This window comes from Plecotus auritus (assembly GCF_963455305.1).
Source record: "Plecotus auritus genome assembly, chromosome: 2".
In the NCBI taxonomy this organism is placed as follows: Eukaryota; Metazoa; Chordata; class Mammalia; order Chiroptera; family Vespertilionidae; genus Plecotus; species Plecotus auritus.
In genome coordinates this window covers 46,957,076-46,971,626 of record NC_137771.1, presented here as the reverse complement: position 1 = coordinate 46,971,626, position 14,551 = coordinate 46,957,076, and the positions used below count along the sequence as shown (strand labels likewise).

The following is a 14,551-nucleotide window of genomic DNA, read 5'->3' as shown; positions in this document are numbered from 1 at the left end:
TCACATAAGTACCTCACCACTTCTCTCCTGCAAACTCTAAACAGCTTCCTAACTGTTTTTCTATCCCAGTCTCTCCTATTCCAGGTTATCATGCCTCTGTTTGAAAAACACCTTTGATTTCCTAATTCCACTGGATGAAATCTAAACTTTCTGATAGAACTCAAGGTCCTTCATCATCAAATCTTTCCAACCTTTACTGCCACCATCCATGCACACACTCAGAGGCACCATAGCATGGAACCTCCTGCTGACCCTGAGCACACCGTAATATCCCATTTCTGTGTCTGTGCAAGCAGTTCCAGCCAGATACTCCTTTGCTCTCTGTGCTGACAAACTCTTACTTAACAAGGTTCCGGTCCAATAGAATTTTATGACTGGGAAAGCTGTCACAGTGGACATTGTGGTTGCCTCCTGAACAACTAGTTTGTTCTTCTCCCATTGTGTATATGTCATTCGGTCTGATGGAACTGCCCCCACCCCTGGATCTAAGTCAGGGCCTGTTCAACAATGGTGACAAGTTTGGGGATAGGAACCTGACCTAAAAAGACCCAATCAGAGCAAAATTTATTCTAACATTCTAGTACATCCTGATATCTAGGAATGTCAATCTTCTTTGTCCTTCTTCAATTGCCTTACTAGTCTAAATCCCTTGCATTTCTAGATACATTTTATTTATTTTTCACTTTTTTATTGTTTAAAGTATTACATATGTCTCCTTTATCCTGACTGACCCCCCCCCCCCAACTGCCACTTCCACCCCCCAGGACAAGCCCCCACTGACCCAGTGTCTGTGAAATTGGTATGCTAATATGCATGCATACAAGTCCTTTGGTTGATCTCTTAACACCTCCCTGCCCCCCAAACACACACACACCTTCTCTCTGAGGTTGGACTGTCTGATCAGTGTTTCTTAGTCTCTGGATCTATTTTTGTTCAGCAGTTTATGTTGTTCATTATATCCCACATATAAGTAAGATCATGTGATATTTATCTTTCTCTGACTGGCTTATTTCGCTTAGCATAATGCTCTCCAGGTCCATCCATGCTGTTGCATGTGGTAAAAGTTCCTTCTTTTTTATAGCGGCATAGTATTCCATTGTGTAGATGTACCACAGTTTTTTATTTTTTATTTTTTAAATTTTTTTTTGCAGTCTTTTTTTAATTTTTATTTTATTTTTTTACATTTTTTAAATTGTTTGAAGTATTAAAAATAGTAGTACATATGTCTCTTTTTTCCCCCCATTGACCTCCCCCCACCCTCCCCATCCCCCCAGTACATGCCTTTACCTGCCCCCCCCCCAGTGTCTTTTATCCATTGGTTATCCTTATATGCCTGCGTACAAGTCCTTCGGTTGATCTCTTACAGCCCCCCCCCCGCCCCCACAAAACCTCCTCTGCCTTCCCACTGTAGTTTGACAGTCTGTTCAATGCTTCTTTGCTTCTGTATCTATTTTTCCCCCTTTTCTTTCCTTTAAAAAATCTTGCCTCTGCAGACTAGAAATAAACATATAATAACAAAAAATGTTTGAGTCCCAATTTCAATGTCCAACAGTTCTGATTCCCCGTTTCAATGTCAAACAGTTCCTTATGTGTACATGTCAGCAATGATATCTGGATGGTGGGCACATGGTGGCAATGCAGGTCCAACCCTCTCTGGTTTGGTCCTAGGCACGCTGCTGCGTCATACAGCTTCTGACTGCTAGCGTGGCAAGGCGTCGTCAGCGTCTTCCATCTCTGGACTGTTTCTCCTCTTGTCTTCGTGGTTGGAGCAGACCTGTCAATTCCTCTCTGTTGCAGGAATCCACATGGTCTTGGAGTTGTTTTCTGAAAATATACAAACATATTCTCGACCAAAAGTTAGTAAAGGAATCTTTTCTATATAATTGATTTGGGATCCTTTTTATTTTTGCCCAAACGATTTTCCTTTGTCTTATTTAGACACCATGTGTGTTTTTCATAGGTGTCTTGCTGTTAGCATTACAAATAAAAATTAATTTTGTAAAGTAAAAATTTTCTAGATGTAATTTACTTATAGGATATTTTTCCTTACATGATATTACCCTACTATCCCCCCTTTTTTGATTAATGGAGGCTTTTGTAAATTTTATAATGCAGTCTTGATAACTTTAAATTTTAATTTTTTGCACAAAAATATGACTGCTTTAGTTTCATTGCATGTTCAGGAATTTTACCATGAGATGAACTACCAATAGAAATTTTAGTTAACACTTTAGGAATAGCTTTTTGTCCAGTACAATTAAATTTTCTTGAATATTCACTTATTTGAATTAGCCTATTTAAATTAATCTGAAAACTTGATTATTATTTTACTGTCAAATTTAATACTCTACCAACAATCTTAGTTTACCCTGTAAATATTAGTGGAAAGGATTATTTGCATGCTTGAGTAGGCCCTGAGCATTCCTGGTGCTAGGCTGGATTTAGATATAGGGCAGCTGCTGTCAGCCAAGTCTCTGTCTGTTACCTGGGTCCCAATCTGAGCTGGGCCAAGTCACTGTCTGTCACCTGTGTCCCGATCTGAGCTGGGCGTGGGAAGCAAAGCAGCCATGGGAGCAGGAGACCTCCCTCAGAAGGGGTGAGGGTTCAGGCCCCTGCAAGGTTGGGAGGGTGGGGGTCTGTGCCCCACCTCTGATGATCCCTAAGTTCTCTCCTGATGGCCCCTCTGGGACTGTGCCTGTCTTAGGTTGTTCCTTCCCTGAGGAATCTTACCCGTCTCTGGCTAACCAGTCATCCTCCAGGGCCAAGCAGGGTGATGTGAGGTTCAGTTCTGTCTCCTTGGTAGCCTATGCCCCCGTGGCCTCCACGCCCAGCACCTGCCTTGGGATCCCCTGGCCTGCTGGCGGGGCCCCAGAAGTGATCACATATCTCAGGGAACTCAGGTTTCTTCTCCAGGGAGGACCCAGCTCACACAATTGGGCGAGAGACAGATCCATGGTACCAGCCACCACGAGGCTTCAAGCTCAACATGAAAAGAAAGCTCAGGCAACAGCTGAGGGCAATTGGATTGTGAGAAGAGGGTCCCGCTTGGCACAAAAAGCAAGAGGGGCCAATATAGAATGCTCAAGTGCCTTCCCAGTGCCTTAATTCCTTCTGAAAGGGATTAAATCCTTTCATGTCCTCTTTTTTTTTTTTTTTTTTAATTGCTGCCAAACATTCCAAGAATTAGTTTGTAAGTTTGTTTGGGATAATTGTACAGTATGCTGTTGTAAAATATCTAAAATTATAATGACATTGTAGAATAATATCATGTAAGGATATTCTTTGCTCTAGGCCATGGCAATTCAATTTCAAACTGGCTGACCATTTCTTTTTGTAACTTTATATAAACTTTGTCAGGGAGGCAAAAACACAAATTATTCCCCCATAACCCCCCACCCCTCACTTATGCCCCACCCCCTTGTTGTCTGTGTCCATTGATTAGGCTCATATGCATGCACACAAGTCCCTTGGTTGATCTCTCCCCCTTATCCCCACCCTCCCCTACCTTCCCTGAGGTATGACGTGCTGTTCGACTTTTCTCAGTCTCTGGATCTGTTCTTGTTCATCAGTCTATGCCGTTCATTATATTCCACAAATGAGTGAGATCATGTGATACTTATCTTTCTCTGCCTGGCTTATTTCACTTAACATAATACTCTCTATCTCCATCCATGTTGTTGCAAATGCTAGGAACTCCTTCTTTTTTACCACAGCGTAGTATTCCATTGTGTAGATATACCACAGTTTTTTAATCCACTCATCTGCTGATGGGCATTTAGGCTGTTTCCAGATCTTAGCTATGGTGAATTGTGCTGCTATGAACATAGGGGTGCATATATCCTTTCTGATTCGTGATTCTAGTTTCTTGGGATATATTCCTAGAAGTGGGATCACTGGGTCAAATGGGAGTTCCATTTTTAGTTTTTTGAGGAAACTCCATACTGTTCTCCACAGTGGCTGCACCAGTCTGCATTCCCACCAGCAGTGCACGAGGGTTCCTTTTTCTCCACATCCTCGCCAGCACTTGTCATTTGTTGATTTGTTGATGACAGCCATTCTGACAGGTGTGAGATGGTACCGCATTGTTGTTTTGATTTGCATCTCTCTGATGATTAGTGACTTTGAGCAGGTTTTCATATGTCTCTTGGCCTTCCTTCTGTCTTCTTTTGAAAAGTGTCTATTTAGATCAGATGCCCATTTTTTGACTGGGTTGTTGATCTTCTTTTTGTTAAGCTGCATGAGTTCCCTGTAAATGTTGGAGATTAAACCCTTATCGTTGATATCATTGGCAAATATGTTCTCCCATGCAGTGGGCTTTCTTGTTGTTTTATTGATGGTTTCCTTTGCTGTGCAAAAGCTTTTTAATTTCATGTAGTCCCATTTGTTTATTTTCTCTTTAGTTTCCATTGCCCTAGGAGCAGCATCAGTGAAGAAGTTCCTTCGGCATATGTCTGAGATTTTTCTGCCTGTGGATTCCTCCAGTATTTTTATGGTTTCCCATCTTATGTTTAAGTCCTGTATCCATTTTGAGTTTATTTTTGTGTATGGTGTAAGTTGGTGATCTAGCTTCATTTTTTTGCATGTATCTGTCCAATTTTCCCAACACCATTTGTTGAAGAGACTGTCTTGACTCCATTGTATGTTTGTGCCTCCTTTGTCAAATATTAATTGAGCATAGTTATTTGGGTCAATTTCTGGGTTCTCTATTCTATTCCATTGATCAATATGTCTGTTCTTGTGCCAGTACCAGGCTGTTTTGAGAACAGTGGCTTTGTAATACAGCTTGATATCCGGTATTGAGATCCCACCTACTTTGTTCTTCTTTCTCAGGATTGCTGCAGCTATTCGGGGTCTTTTTTTATTCCAGATAAATTTTTAGAAAGTTCGTTCTAGGTCTGTGAAATATGTCATTGGTATTTTAATGGGAAGTGCATTGAATTTATAGATTGCTTTGGGTAGTATGGACATTTTGATGATGTTGATTCTACCAATCCATGAACATGGTATGTTCTTCCATCTGTTTATGTCTTCCTCTATCTCTTTTTTCAGTGTCGTGTAGTTTTCCACGTATAGGTCTTTTACCTCCTTAGTTAAGTTTATTCCTAGGTATCTTAATTTTTTTGGTGCGATGGTAAATGGAATTGCTTTTTTAGTCTCTCTTTCTGTAAGTTCATTATTGGTGTATAGAAATGCCATAGATTTCTTGGCGTTAATTTTGTATCCTGCTACATTGCCGAATTCATTTATTAAGTCTAGTAATTTTTTGATGGAGTCTTTAGGGTTTTCTATGTACAGTATCATGTCATCTGTGAATAAGGACAGTTTTACTTCTTCTTTTCCGATTTGGATGCCTTTTATTTCTTCTTCTTGTCTGATCGCAATGGCTAATACTTCCAGCACTATATTGAACAGGAGTGGTGAGAGTGGGCATCCCTGTCTTGTTCCTGTTCTTAGGGGAAATGGTTTTAGTTTTTGCCCATTGAGTATGATGTTGGCTGTTGGTTTGTCATATATGGCTTTTATTATGTTCAGGTATGATCCTTCTATTCCCACTTTGCTGAGAGTTTTTAATCAAGAAAGGGTGTTGGATTTTGTCAAATGCTTTTTCTGCATCAATTGATATGACTATGTGGTTTTTATCTCTCAATTTGTTTATGTGATGTATCACGTTTATTGATTTGAGAATATTGTACCCTCCTTGCATCCCCGGGATAAATCCTACTTGGTCATGGTGTATGATCTTTCTGATGTACTGCTGGATTCGATTTGCTAGAATTTTGTTGAGGATTTTGGCATCTATATTCATGAGGGATATTGGCCTGTAATTCTCTTTCATTGTGTTCTCTTTATTTGGTTTTGGTATTAGGGTGATGCTGGCTTCATAGAAGGAGCTTGGAAGTGTTCCTTCCTCTTGAATTTTCTGGAATAGTCTGAGGAGGATAGGTTTTAGTTCTTCCTTGAATGTTTGGTAAAACTCCCCTGTGAAGCCATCTGGCCCCGGGCTTTTGTTTCCTGGAAGCTTTTTGATGACTGCTTCAATTTCTTCCATAGTTATCGGCCTATTGAGATGCTTAGATTTTTCTTGATTGAGTTTTGGAAGGTTATATTTTTCTAGGAATATGTCCATTTCCTCCAGGTTGTCCAGTTTGTTGGAATAGAGTTGTTCATAGTATTTTTGTACCACAGTTTTTTAATCCACTCATCTGCTGATGGGCACTTAGGCTGTTTCCAAATCTTAGCTATTGTAAATTGTGCTGAGAATCACCTTGTTGATTTCCAGAAAAATACTGCTGAGATTTTGAATGAGATTGAATTGAATACATAGATTAATTTGGAAAGAATTGGCATTATAGTAATATTGACTCTCCAAGTTGCAAACATTATATATCTCTATTTCTTTAGGTCTTTAAAAATTTCCCCCAGATTTATTTTTCAGTTTTCAGTATAGTTGTCTTTAGTTGTCTTTGTTAAATTTTATTGTTGCAGCAGTGTTTTTAAAATTTCACTTTCTATGTGTTGGTTGCTAGTATAAAAAAAATATAGTTGATTTTTAAATGTTCACCTTGTAGTCAGGGTTGTTGCTGAATTCACTCATTAATTTTCAAGCTTTGTATTTTCATTTGGATTTTACTATGCAAATAATCCTATTATTTGTTAATAAAGATAATTTACTTCATTCTTTCCAAACTTCAGAGCTTGTCTTTCTTTTCCTTGCCTCATTGCACTGGCTAGGGCCTCCAGTATAGTGTTAACTAGAAGTGGTGATAATGGGATACTTGTCTTGTTCCTAAACTCAGAAGAAAAAGCATTCCAACATTTCACATTTAAGTATAAGCTTATTGGGATAAGGAAATTACCTTTCATTCTTAGTTTGCTGAGAATTTTTATCATGAATGGGTGTTAAATTTTATCAAATGTATTTTCTGGATTAATTGAGATCATTTTGTGGGTTCCCCCCAACCCCTTTATTTAGTTAACAGAGTGAGTTACACTGATTTTCAAATTTTAACCCACCTGATTTTCCTGAAATCAAGCCCCCTTGGTCATGATGTAGTATCATGTTTTATCTTATCAGTGGATTCAATTTGCCAACTTTTTGCTTAGATTTATGCATCTGTGTTTCTGAGAGATATTGGTCTATAATTTGTCTTTCTTGAAATAATCTCATATTTTAGAACCAGAGTTTGGAAATTTGGAAGTATACCCATTTCCTCTACCCACTGAAAAAAGTTTTGATACCTTTATTCAAAAAAAAAAAGTTTTTATTTTGAAATAACTAGATTTATAAAAAGAGCTGTAAAGATAGTTGACTATTTTTAGATCAACTTAAAGTATAATTTGTATTCAGTAAAACGCAGATATTAAGCATACAAATTGATGACTGTTGACAAAAGACTACATCTATATAACTAGAAAGCCAAACAACATATACCTGCAGAACTAGAAAGGAGAACGCTGACCTATACCTGGTGCGTGTTCAAGGCTGAACTTACGCCGCATTGTCAGGTTGTCTCCCAAAAGGTACAGTGGCTTCTGCCCTCATCCTCACCATTTTCTCTAGAACCTACCTTCTCCTAAATTACTTGGATTTCTGCTATCTATAATGGTTTGTACTCATTATGTTCACAACATGCTTTTTCTTTTCAACAATATCAAAATTAAAAGACTAGGTGAGTTCATATAGTTCCTTTCAATGTTAATGTAATTGTCTAGAAAGAATTCAATAATTTTCCACGTTCTCCCTGAAAAAAATGTATTATAAGAGGAAAGATACCTACTTCCTTTTCTGAGTTAAAAAATAATTCAATTATGAGAGATCATGTAAACAGTTTAAATAAACAGCCCTTTATTAAATAAATTGACATAGAATTGTATGAAGAAAAACTTACCTGATAAATTTATCTGAGTCTTTAGGTAAATCAGAGCTGACTTTATCCACTGTGAAAAAAAAGAAAAGAAAGAAAAGATTCTGCTTTACTTAGAAGATTGAATACATGGCTTTATGTGCACTCTTTCCAAACTCTCAATAAAACGGTAATAAGGGAATAAAAATAAGGTATAAAACCTCAAGGAGAGCCAAAAAAAAAGATGGCAAGAAAAAATTTCAAGATGGAAAGCCGGTGGAAAGGGGTAACTGTCTAGCAGGACGTAGATATCTGAAACCTAACTACATGATGCGGCAGGGTGTGGGGGGTGGCAATAAAAAGTAGGCAGATTTATACTTCAGAACGTGAGGAACAATCCAGAAACTGGAGGTGCCAGATACCTCAGAAAGGTGAGAGGAACAGCGCAGCCACCCAAGATTGACCCCCTCATCCTGTGCACCCAGATGGTCATCACAGCCCAGGTAGGAGGAAGGAGGTGTACTCTCTGGAGAAACTGAGTCAGAGAGGCTAGAGCCTGGAGTAGACTAGGCACAAAGCAGAACAAGAGTGTGGTAAGGGACTGAAATTGGTGACTAAATCAAATAAATCATATTGAAGAGATAAGATGCTCACTCTCTCCCCCCTGTCCAGCTCCCAGTGTGTAAGCAGCTAGCATCTCTCTCCCAGATTTATCTCAGGGGAAATAGTCAAGCCTAACTAATGGCTTCAAGCCTAACCAATGATAACTAATGGTATCCTCCACAGAATAACCCTGTAATGAAACAAAACAGACCACAAGTCCAGTCTGTATTTAAATAGTCCCCATTTTTTCAATGACTGTTTTCCATTCACCATATGTTCATCATATGAATAGTCAAAGATCCTAGACATTTGAGTAAATTCAATATCATGAAAGGGGGTCATCAAAATAAATAAACAGGGAGAAAAAATAGAAACATACTTTTCTGAAAATTTTCTAAAATATAGAACAAAAAACAAAGAGATGGATAATAGGAGAAAGTAGATTTTTTTAAGAATTAAAGGATCAGGGAGACAAAATGGCAGTGGAATAGACGGACGTGTCCTGAGCCTTGTCCTGGAGCAAATAGAGTTAGCAGCTGAAACGAGTGGAATTCAGCCCAAATTGGCGAAGGAGACTCAGCTGGTGGGACAGTTTGCAGCCGGGAGGGGCAGAGGTCCCCTGGAGAAAGGTGAAATCAAAGATGTAGGCAGGAGAGTCTGCCAGACCTCTGTGCCCTGAGGGTCAGGGGAAACCACACGGCGCCAAGCTGCTTCCCTGAGGACAGGCAAAGCGTCTGACTGTGAAAAAAGGGTCCATGGGACTGCGGGAGGTAGGGGATTTTGGACTTTGGATTCTGGATTTTGGATCTGAGCTCAGAGGCAGCCCTGAAGGGCTGGCTGGACCACGCAGTGCCGGCAAGAGAGGAGCTTGCAGGGATGCAGTCCTTCCCTGCTCTGGGGCCTGTGCCTTTCTTCACTGAACCTAGTTCGTAGGATCTTTCGGATACAGCCACTTACCCATGGCTGAGGTGTGGGAGAAGGTGTGGACTTGTGGAATCTGGGGAGAGTGGGCGGTACAGGAGAGGTGGTAGCATTTGGTGCTGAGTCATAACTGAGCCCCGGTCACCATTTTCTCCTGAGAGATAGCCCCTCCCTCCAGTCTCCAGGCAACCAATACAGTCACACCCAGATCTCACCCTGAATAATACAAAGGAATCTGAATACTCCCTGAGAGGTCATAGGAACTGGCCTAAAGAGAAATCTTCAGCCCCAGCAATGGGAAACTGAGAAACAGTATGGTACAGACAACTGGGATCATAAGCCAGCCAAAGGAACGACACTTCACTTTTTTCACTTTTATTTTATTATTATCCTTTTTTTTCTTCTTTTCTTCTTTGTTTTCCTGTTTTTGTTTGTTGCTTTATTTTCTATTTCTTTTCGCATTATTTTTCCATCACTATTTTTTATTTGCTATTTTTAATTTTTTTAGACCGTTTTTTAAATCAATCTTTTTGTAAATTTATTATTATTATTTTCTTCTCATTCTCTTCCTTCTTATCCACTTATTCCCTTTCTACTTCCTCAATACTGAATTGAAGTCCTCCCCATATTCATTCAATTCTTAATCTTATTTTCAGTATATAAGCTCAGCCTCTACAGATTCTGCCCCAACCTCTTTGCTGGATGTTTGGTGTTTGTATTTTTTTTTTGGTTTATCTATTGGTTCTGTGGTGTCTTACACACACACACACACACACACACACACACACACACACATATATATATATATATATATATATATATATATATACATACATATTTCCTTTTTCTTCCTTTGTCTTTTATCTCTTATCCTTTTCTCTCTCTATGATATAATTTGTGCTCTCTTTTCTCTCCCCTAACTCTCTTTTCTCAGGTGGTCACTTATATTGGGGTTATTGGTGTTGTGAGTACATTTGTGCTTAGTTCCCTTTGTGTTGTGTCTTGTTGAGGTGAATTTTATCCTGTCTGGCCAAGGGGCTTGAGAGCAAGCCACATAACCAGACACCTGGAGAGGAAACTCCATCCACGAATGGATCAAAAACACCCCAGACCCAACTACAGAGGCAGGAAGAATGTGGCAGTGAGGGAAAGAGCATCAGTGAGTGAGTGAGGGAGTGAAAAAGGAGTGTGTGGTCAGGTGAGGTGTGTGTGTGTGTGTGTGTGTGTGTGTGCGCGTGTGTGTGTGTGTGAGTGAATGAGGCACAGTTAGATCCCACAGGACCTTCAGGGGCAGGCTAATCAGGCTTGCCTAACTAGGCAGCTTCTGCTACCATTGCAAACAGTACCAGGAGGCCAGCTTGTCCTCAGAGGCCTAGCCTTTTTGAAGTGGAGAGCTGCTGTAATTGGGTGCCCAGCCTCAACTCCACCCAGAGTGCCCTCAGATAACACCTGGGACTCTACAGCCACCCCTGCCAGGGACCTGCTACCTAGGCTGTGATCCCATGATCAATGAGGCTCCAGCCACCCCAGGCACAGGCTCCTGTGAGTTCTGAAGCACACTCCCCTCTGACCTGCCCAACGCTTTAGCCCAGGGCACTGCCACCATGTGAACAGCAGACACGTGAGCAGCCCATTCCTGTCCAAGGAGCAGCATCCCTGTGAGCAACCCGCCCCAGGCCTAAGAGTAGCAGCTTCACGTGGCCTGCCCCTGTCCAAAGAGCAGCAGCTGTGTGAGCAGCCAGTTCCCCCATCTGAGGAGCAGCAACCATGCAAGCAACTTGCTCCATCCGAGGAGCAGCAGCTGTGTGAGTAGACTGCCCCCTTCTGAGGAGCAGCAGCTGCATGAACCGCCTGCCCCCATCCAAGGAGCAGCAGCTGTGTGAGCAGCCCACCCCTTGCTGAGGAGCACCAGCCACACGAGCAGCCTATCCCCATCTGAGGAGCAGCAGCCACACAAGCAGACCACCCACATCTGAGGAGCAGCAGCTGCACGAGCAACACGCACCTATATGAGGAGCAGCAGCGCTGTAAGCAACCTGCCCCTGTCCAAGGAGTGGCAGCATCATGAGCAGCCTGTCCCATCTGAGGAACAGCAGCAGCACGCAGCCAGCCCCCATCTAAAGAGCAGCAGCCATGCAAGCAGTCTGCCCCTGTCCGAAGAGCGGCAGCCATGTGAGCAGCCAGCCCCCGTCTAAGGAGCAGCAGATGCGAGCAACCTTTCCCCATCCGAGGAACAGCAACCTCATAATCTACCCACCCCCGTCCAAGGAACAGCAGCTATACAAGCAGCCTCCCCCACCAGCCAGAGAAGACACCACTGCTGTGAACAGCACCCACCAGAGGAGCTGCTGCCAACTGAGAAGCAGCTGTTACTGTGACCGCCCGAAGAGCACCACAGCCTGAGAAGCCACTGCCACCCAAGGAGCTGCCCCTGCCTGACTTGACATCTAGATCAGTCAGTGAGACAAAAAATGGGTAGACAAAGATACCCCCAAAGGAAAGAAAAGGAGGAATCGCCAGAAAAGCAGCTAAGTGAAAAGAGGCATGCAATATGTCAGAAAAAGAATTCAGAATAAGGGTCATAGAGTTCATAAACCGGATGGAAGAAAAAATCAACACCTTTTGTAAGAATCAAGAAGAAATGGATGAAAAAATCAACAAATTATGTAAGAATCAAGAAGAAATGAAGAGTCATATAGTTGCAATAGAAAAACACCATGTAAAGTTCCAACAGTAGACTAGGAGAAGCTGAGGACCAAATTAGCGAATTAGAAGACAGGGAAGCAAAACACAGCCAAACTGAACTGCAATTGGAGAAAAAAAGTAAAAGACAGTAGGAGAGCCTAAGGGAGCTATGGGACAACATGAAACGAAGCAACATACGAATAATAGGGGTGCCAGAACAACAGAAAGAGGAACAAGGGTTAGAAGACCTATTTGAAGAAATAATGTCAGAAAACTTCCCTGATGTGGTGAAGAAAAATGTCACACAAGCACAGAAAGTCCCAAACAGGATGAACCCGAAAAGACCCACACCAAGACACATCATAATTACGATGAAAATATTCAGGACAAAGAGAGAATCTTAAAGGCTGCAAGAGAGAGACAGAAAGTTACATACAAGGGAGCTCCCATTAGATTATCAAATGGTTTTTCAACAGAAACACATCAGGCCGGAAAAGAATGGAAGGAAATTTACAAAGTGATGCAAACCAAGGGACTGAATCCAAGAATAGTCTATCTATCAAGGCTATCATTCAAAATTGAAGGGGAAATATGGAGCTTCATAGACAAAAACAAAAAAAAACAAAACACAAAACAAAAAACAAACAAACAAAAAAACCGCTAAGGGAGTTTATCACTACCAAGCCAGCAATGCAAGAAATGCTAAAGGGACTAGTGTAAAAAGAAGAAATAAAAAGGTAAGAAGGAACACAGACACAAAAAATAAAAATGGCTACAAACAAGTACCTTTCAATAATAACTAAATGCTCCAATCAAAAGACATCGAGTGGCTGAATGGATAAAAAAACACGACCCATATATATGCTGTCTACAAGAGACCCACCTCAGAAAAAGGGACTCACACAGACTGAAAGTGAAGGGATGGAAAAACATCTTTCAGGCAAATGGAAATGAAAAAAAAGCTGGGGTAGCAGTACTTATATATGACAAAATAGACCTCAAAGTAAAGGCCATAAGAAGAGATCAGAAAGGCCACTTCATTATAATAAAAGGATTGATACAACAAGAGGATATAACCCTGGTAAACATATATGCACCCAATGCAGGAGCACCCAAATACATAAAAAAGCTCCTGGAAGATATAAGGGAGAGATCGACAACAATACAATCATAGTAGGGGACTTTAATATACCACTGACATCACTGGATAAATCCTCTAGACAAAAAATCAGCAAAGAAACAGCAATTCTAAATGACTCACTAGATCCGATTGACCTAATTGACATCTTCAGAGCATTTCACCCCAAAGCCACGGAATATACATTCTTCTCAAGTGCACATGGGACATTTTAAAAAAATAGACCACATATTGGGTAACAAGAAAATTTTCCCCAAATTCAAGAAGATTGAAATCATATCAAGCATTTTCTCAGACCACAATGGCATAATATTAGAAATAAAGTACAATAAAACATTCCAAAAAATTCAAACACTTGGAAGCTGAATAGCATGCTATTAAACAATGATTGGGTTATCAATGAGATCTAAGAAGAAATTAAAAACATCCTGGAGACTAATGACAATAAAAACACAACAATGCAAATGCTATGGGACACAATGAAAGCACTCCTGAGAGGGAAGTTTATAGCTCTACAGGCCTACCTCAAAAAAACAAGAAAAAATAGTAATAAATCATCTAACTTTACAACTCAAAGAATTAGAAAGAAAGCAACAAGAAAAGCCCACAGTGAGCAGGAGGAAGGAAATAATAAAGATCAGAGCAGAGATGAATGACATAGAGACCAAAAAAACAATACAAAAGATCAATGAAACCAAGAGCTCGTTCTTTGAAAGGATAAACAAGATTGATGAACCTCTAGCCAGGCTCAACAAGAAGCAAAGAGAGAGGACCCAAATAAACAAAATCAGAAATGAGAGAGGCAAAATAACAACAGACCCCACAGAAATACAAAGGATTGTTAAAAAATACTATGAACAACTCTATTCTAACAAACTAGACAACCTGGAGGAAATGGACACATTCCTAGAAAAATACAACCTTCCAAAACTCACTTAGGAAGATTCTAAAAATCTCAATAGGCTGATAACTATGGAAGAAATTGAAGCAGTCATCAAAAAGCTTCCAGCAAGCAAAAGCCTGGGGCCAGATGGCTTCACAGGAGAGTTTTACCAAACATTCAAGGAAGAACTAAAACCTATCCTCCTCAGACTATTCCAGAAAGTTTAAGAGGAAGGAACACTTCCAAGCTCCTTCTATGAAGCCAGCATCACCCTAATACCAAAACCAAATAAAGAGAACACAATGAAAGAGAATTTTAGGCCAATATCCCTCATGAATATAGATGCCAAAATCCTCAACAAAATTCTAGCAAATTGAATCCAGCAGTACATCAGAAAGATCATATACCATGACCAAGTAGGATTTATCCCAGGAATGCAAGGATGGTACAATATCCACAAATCAATAAACGTGATAC

At 40.5% G+C, this 14,551-nt stretch overlaps 1 protein-coding gene across 1 annotated transcript in view; it reads right to left on the bottom strand.

Annotated features, from left to right (window-relative positions):
- The window catches only part of UBE2U (ubiquitin conjugating enzyme E2 U), a gene marked incomplete at its 3' end in the record, with an annotated part of 48,922 nt that overhangs the window by 11,742 nt on the left and 22,629 nt on the right, over positions 1-14,551 (bottom strand). The window contains exon 6 of the mRNA XM_080654634.1: positions 7,890-7,938. Within this exon, the coding sequence (XP_080510760.1) occupies positions 7,890-7,938 (49 nt within the window). The remainder of the gene's footprint in view (positions 1-7,889; positions 7,939-14,551) is intronic.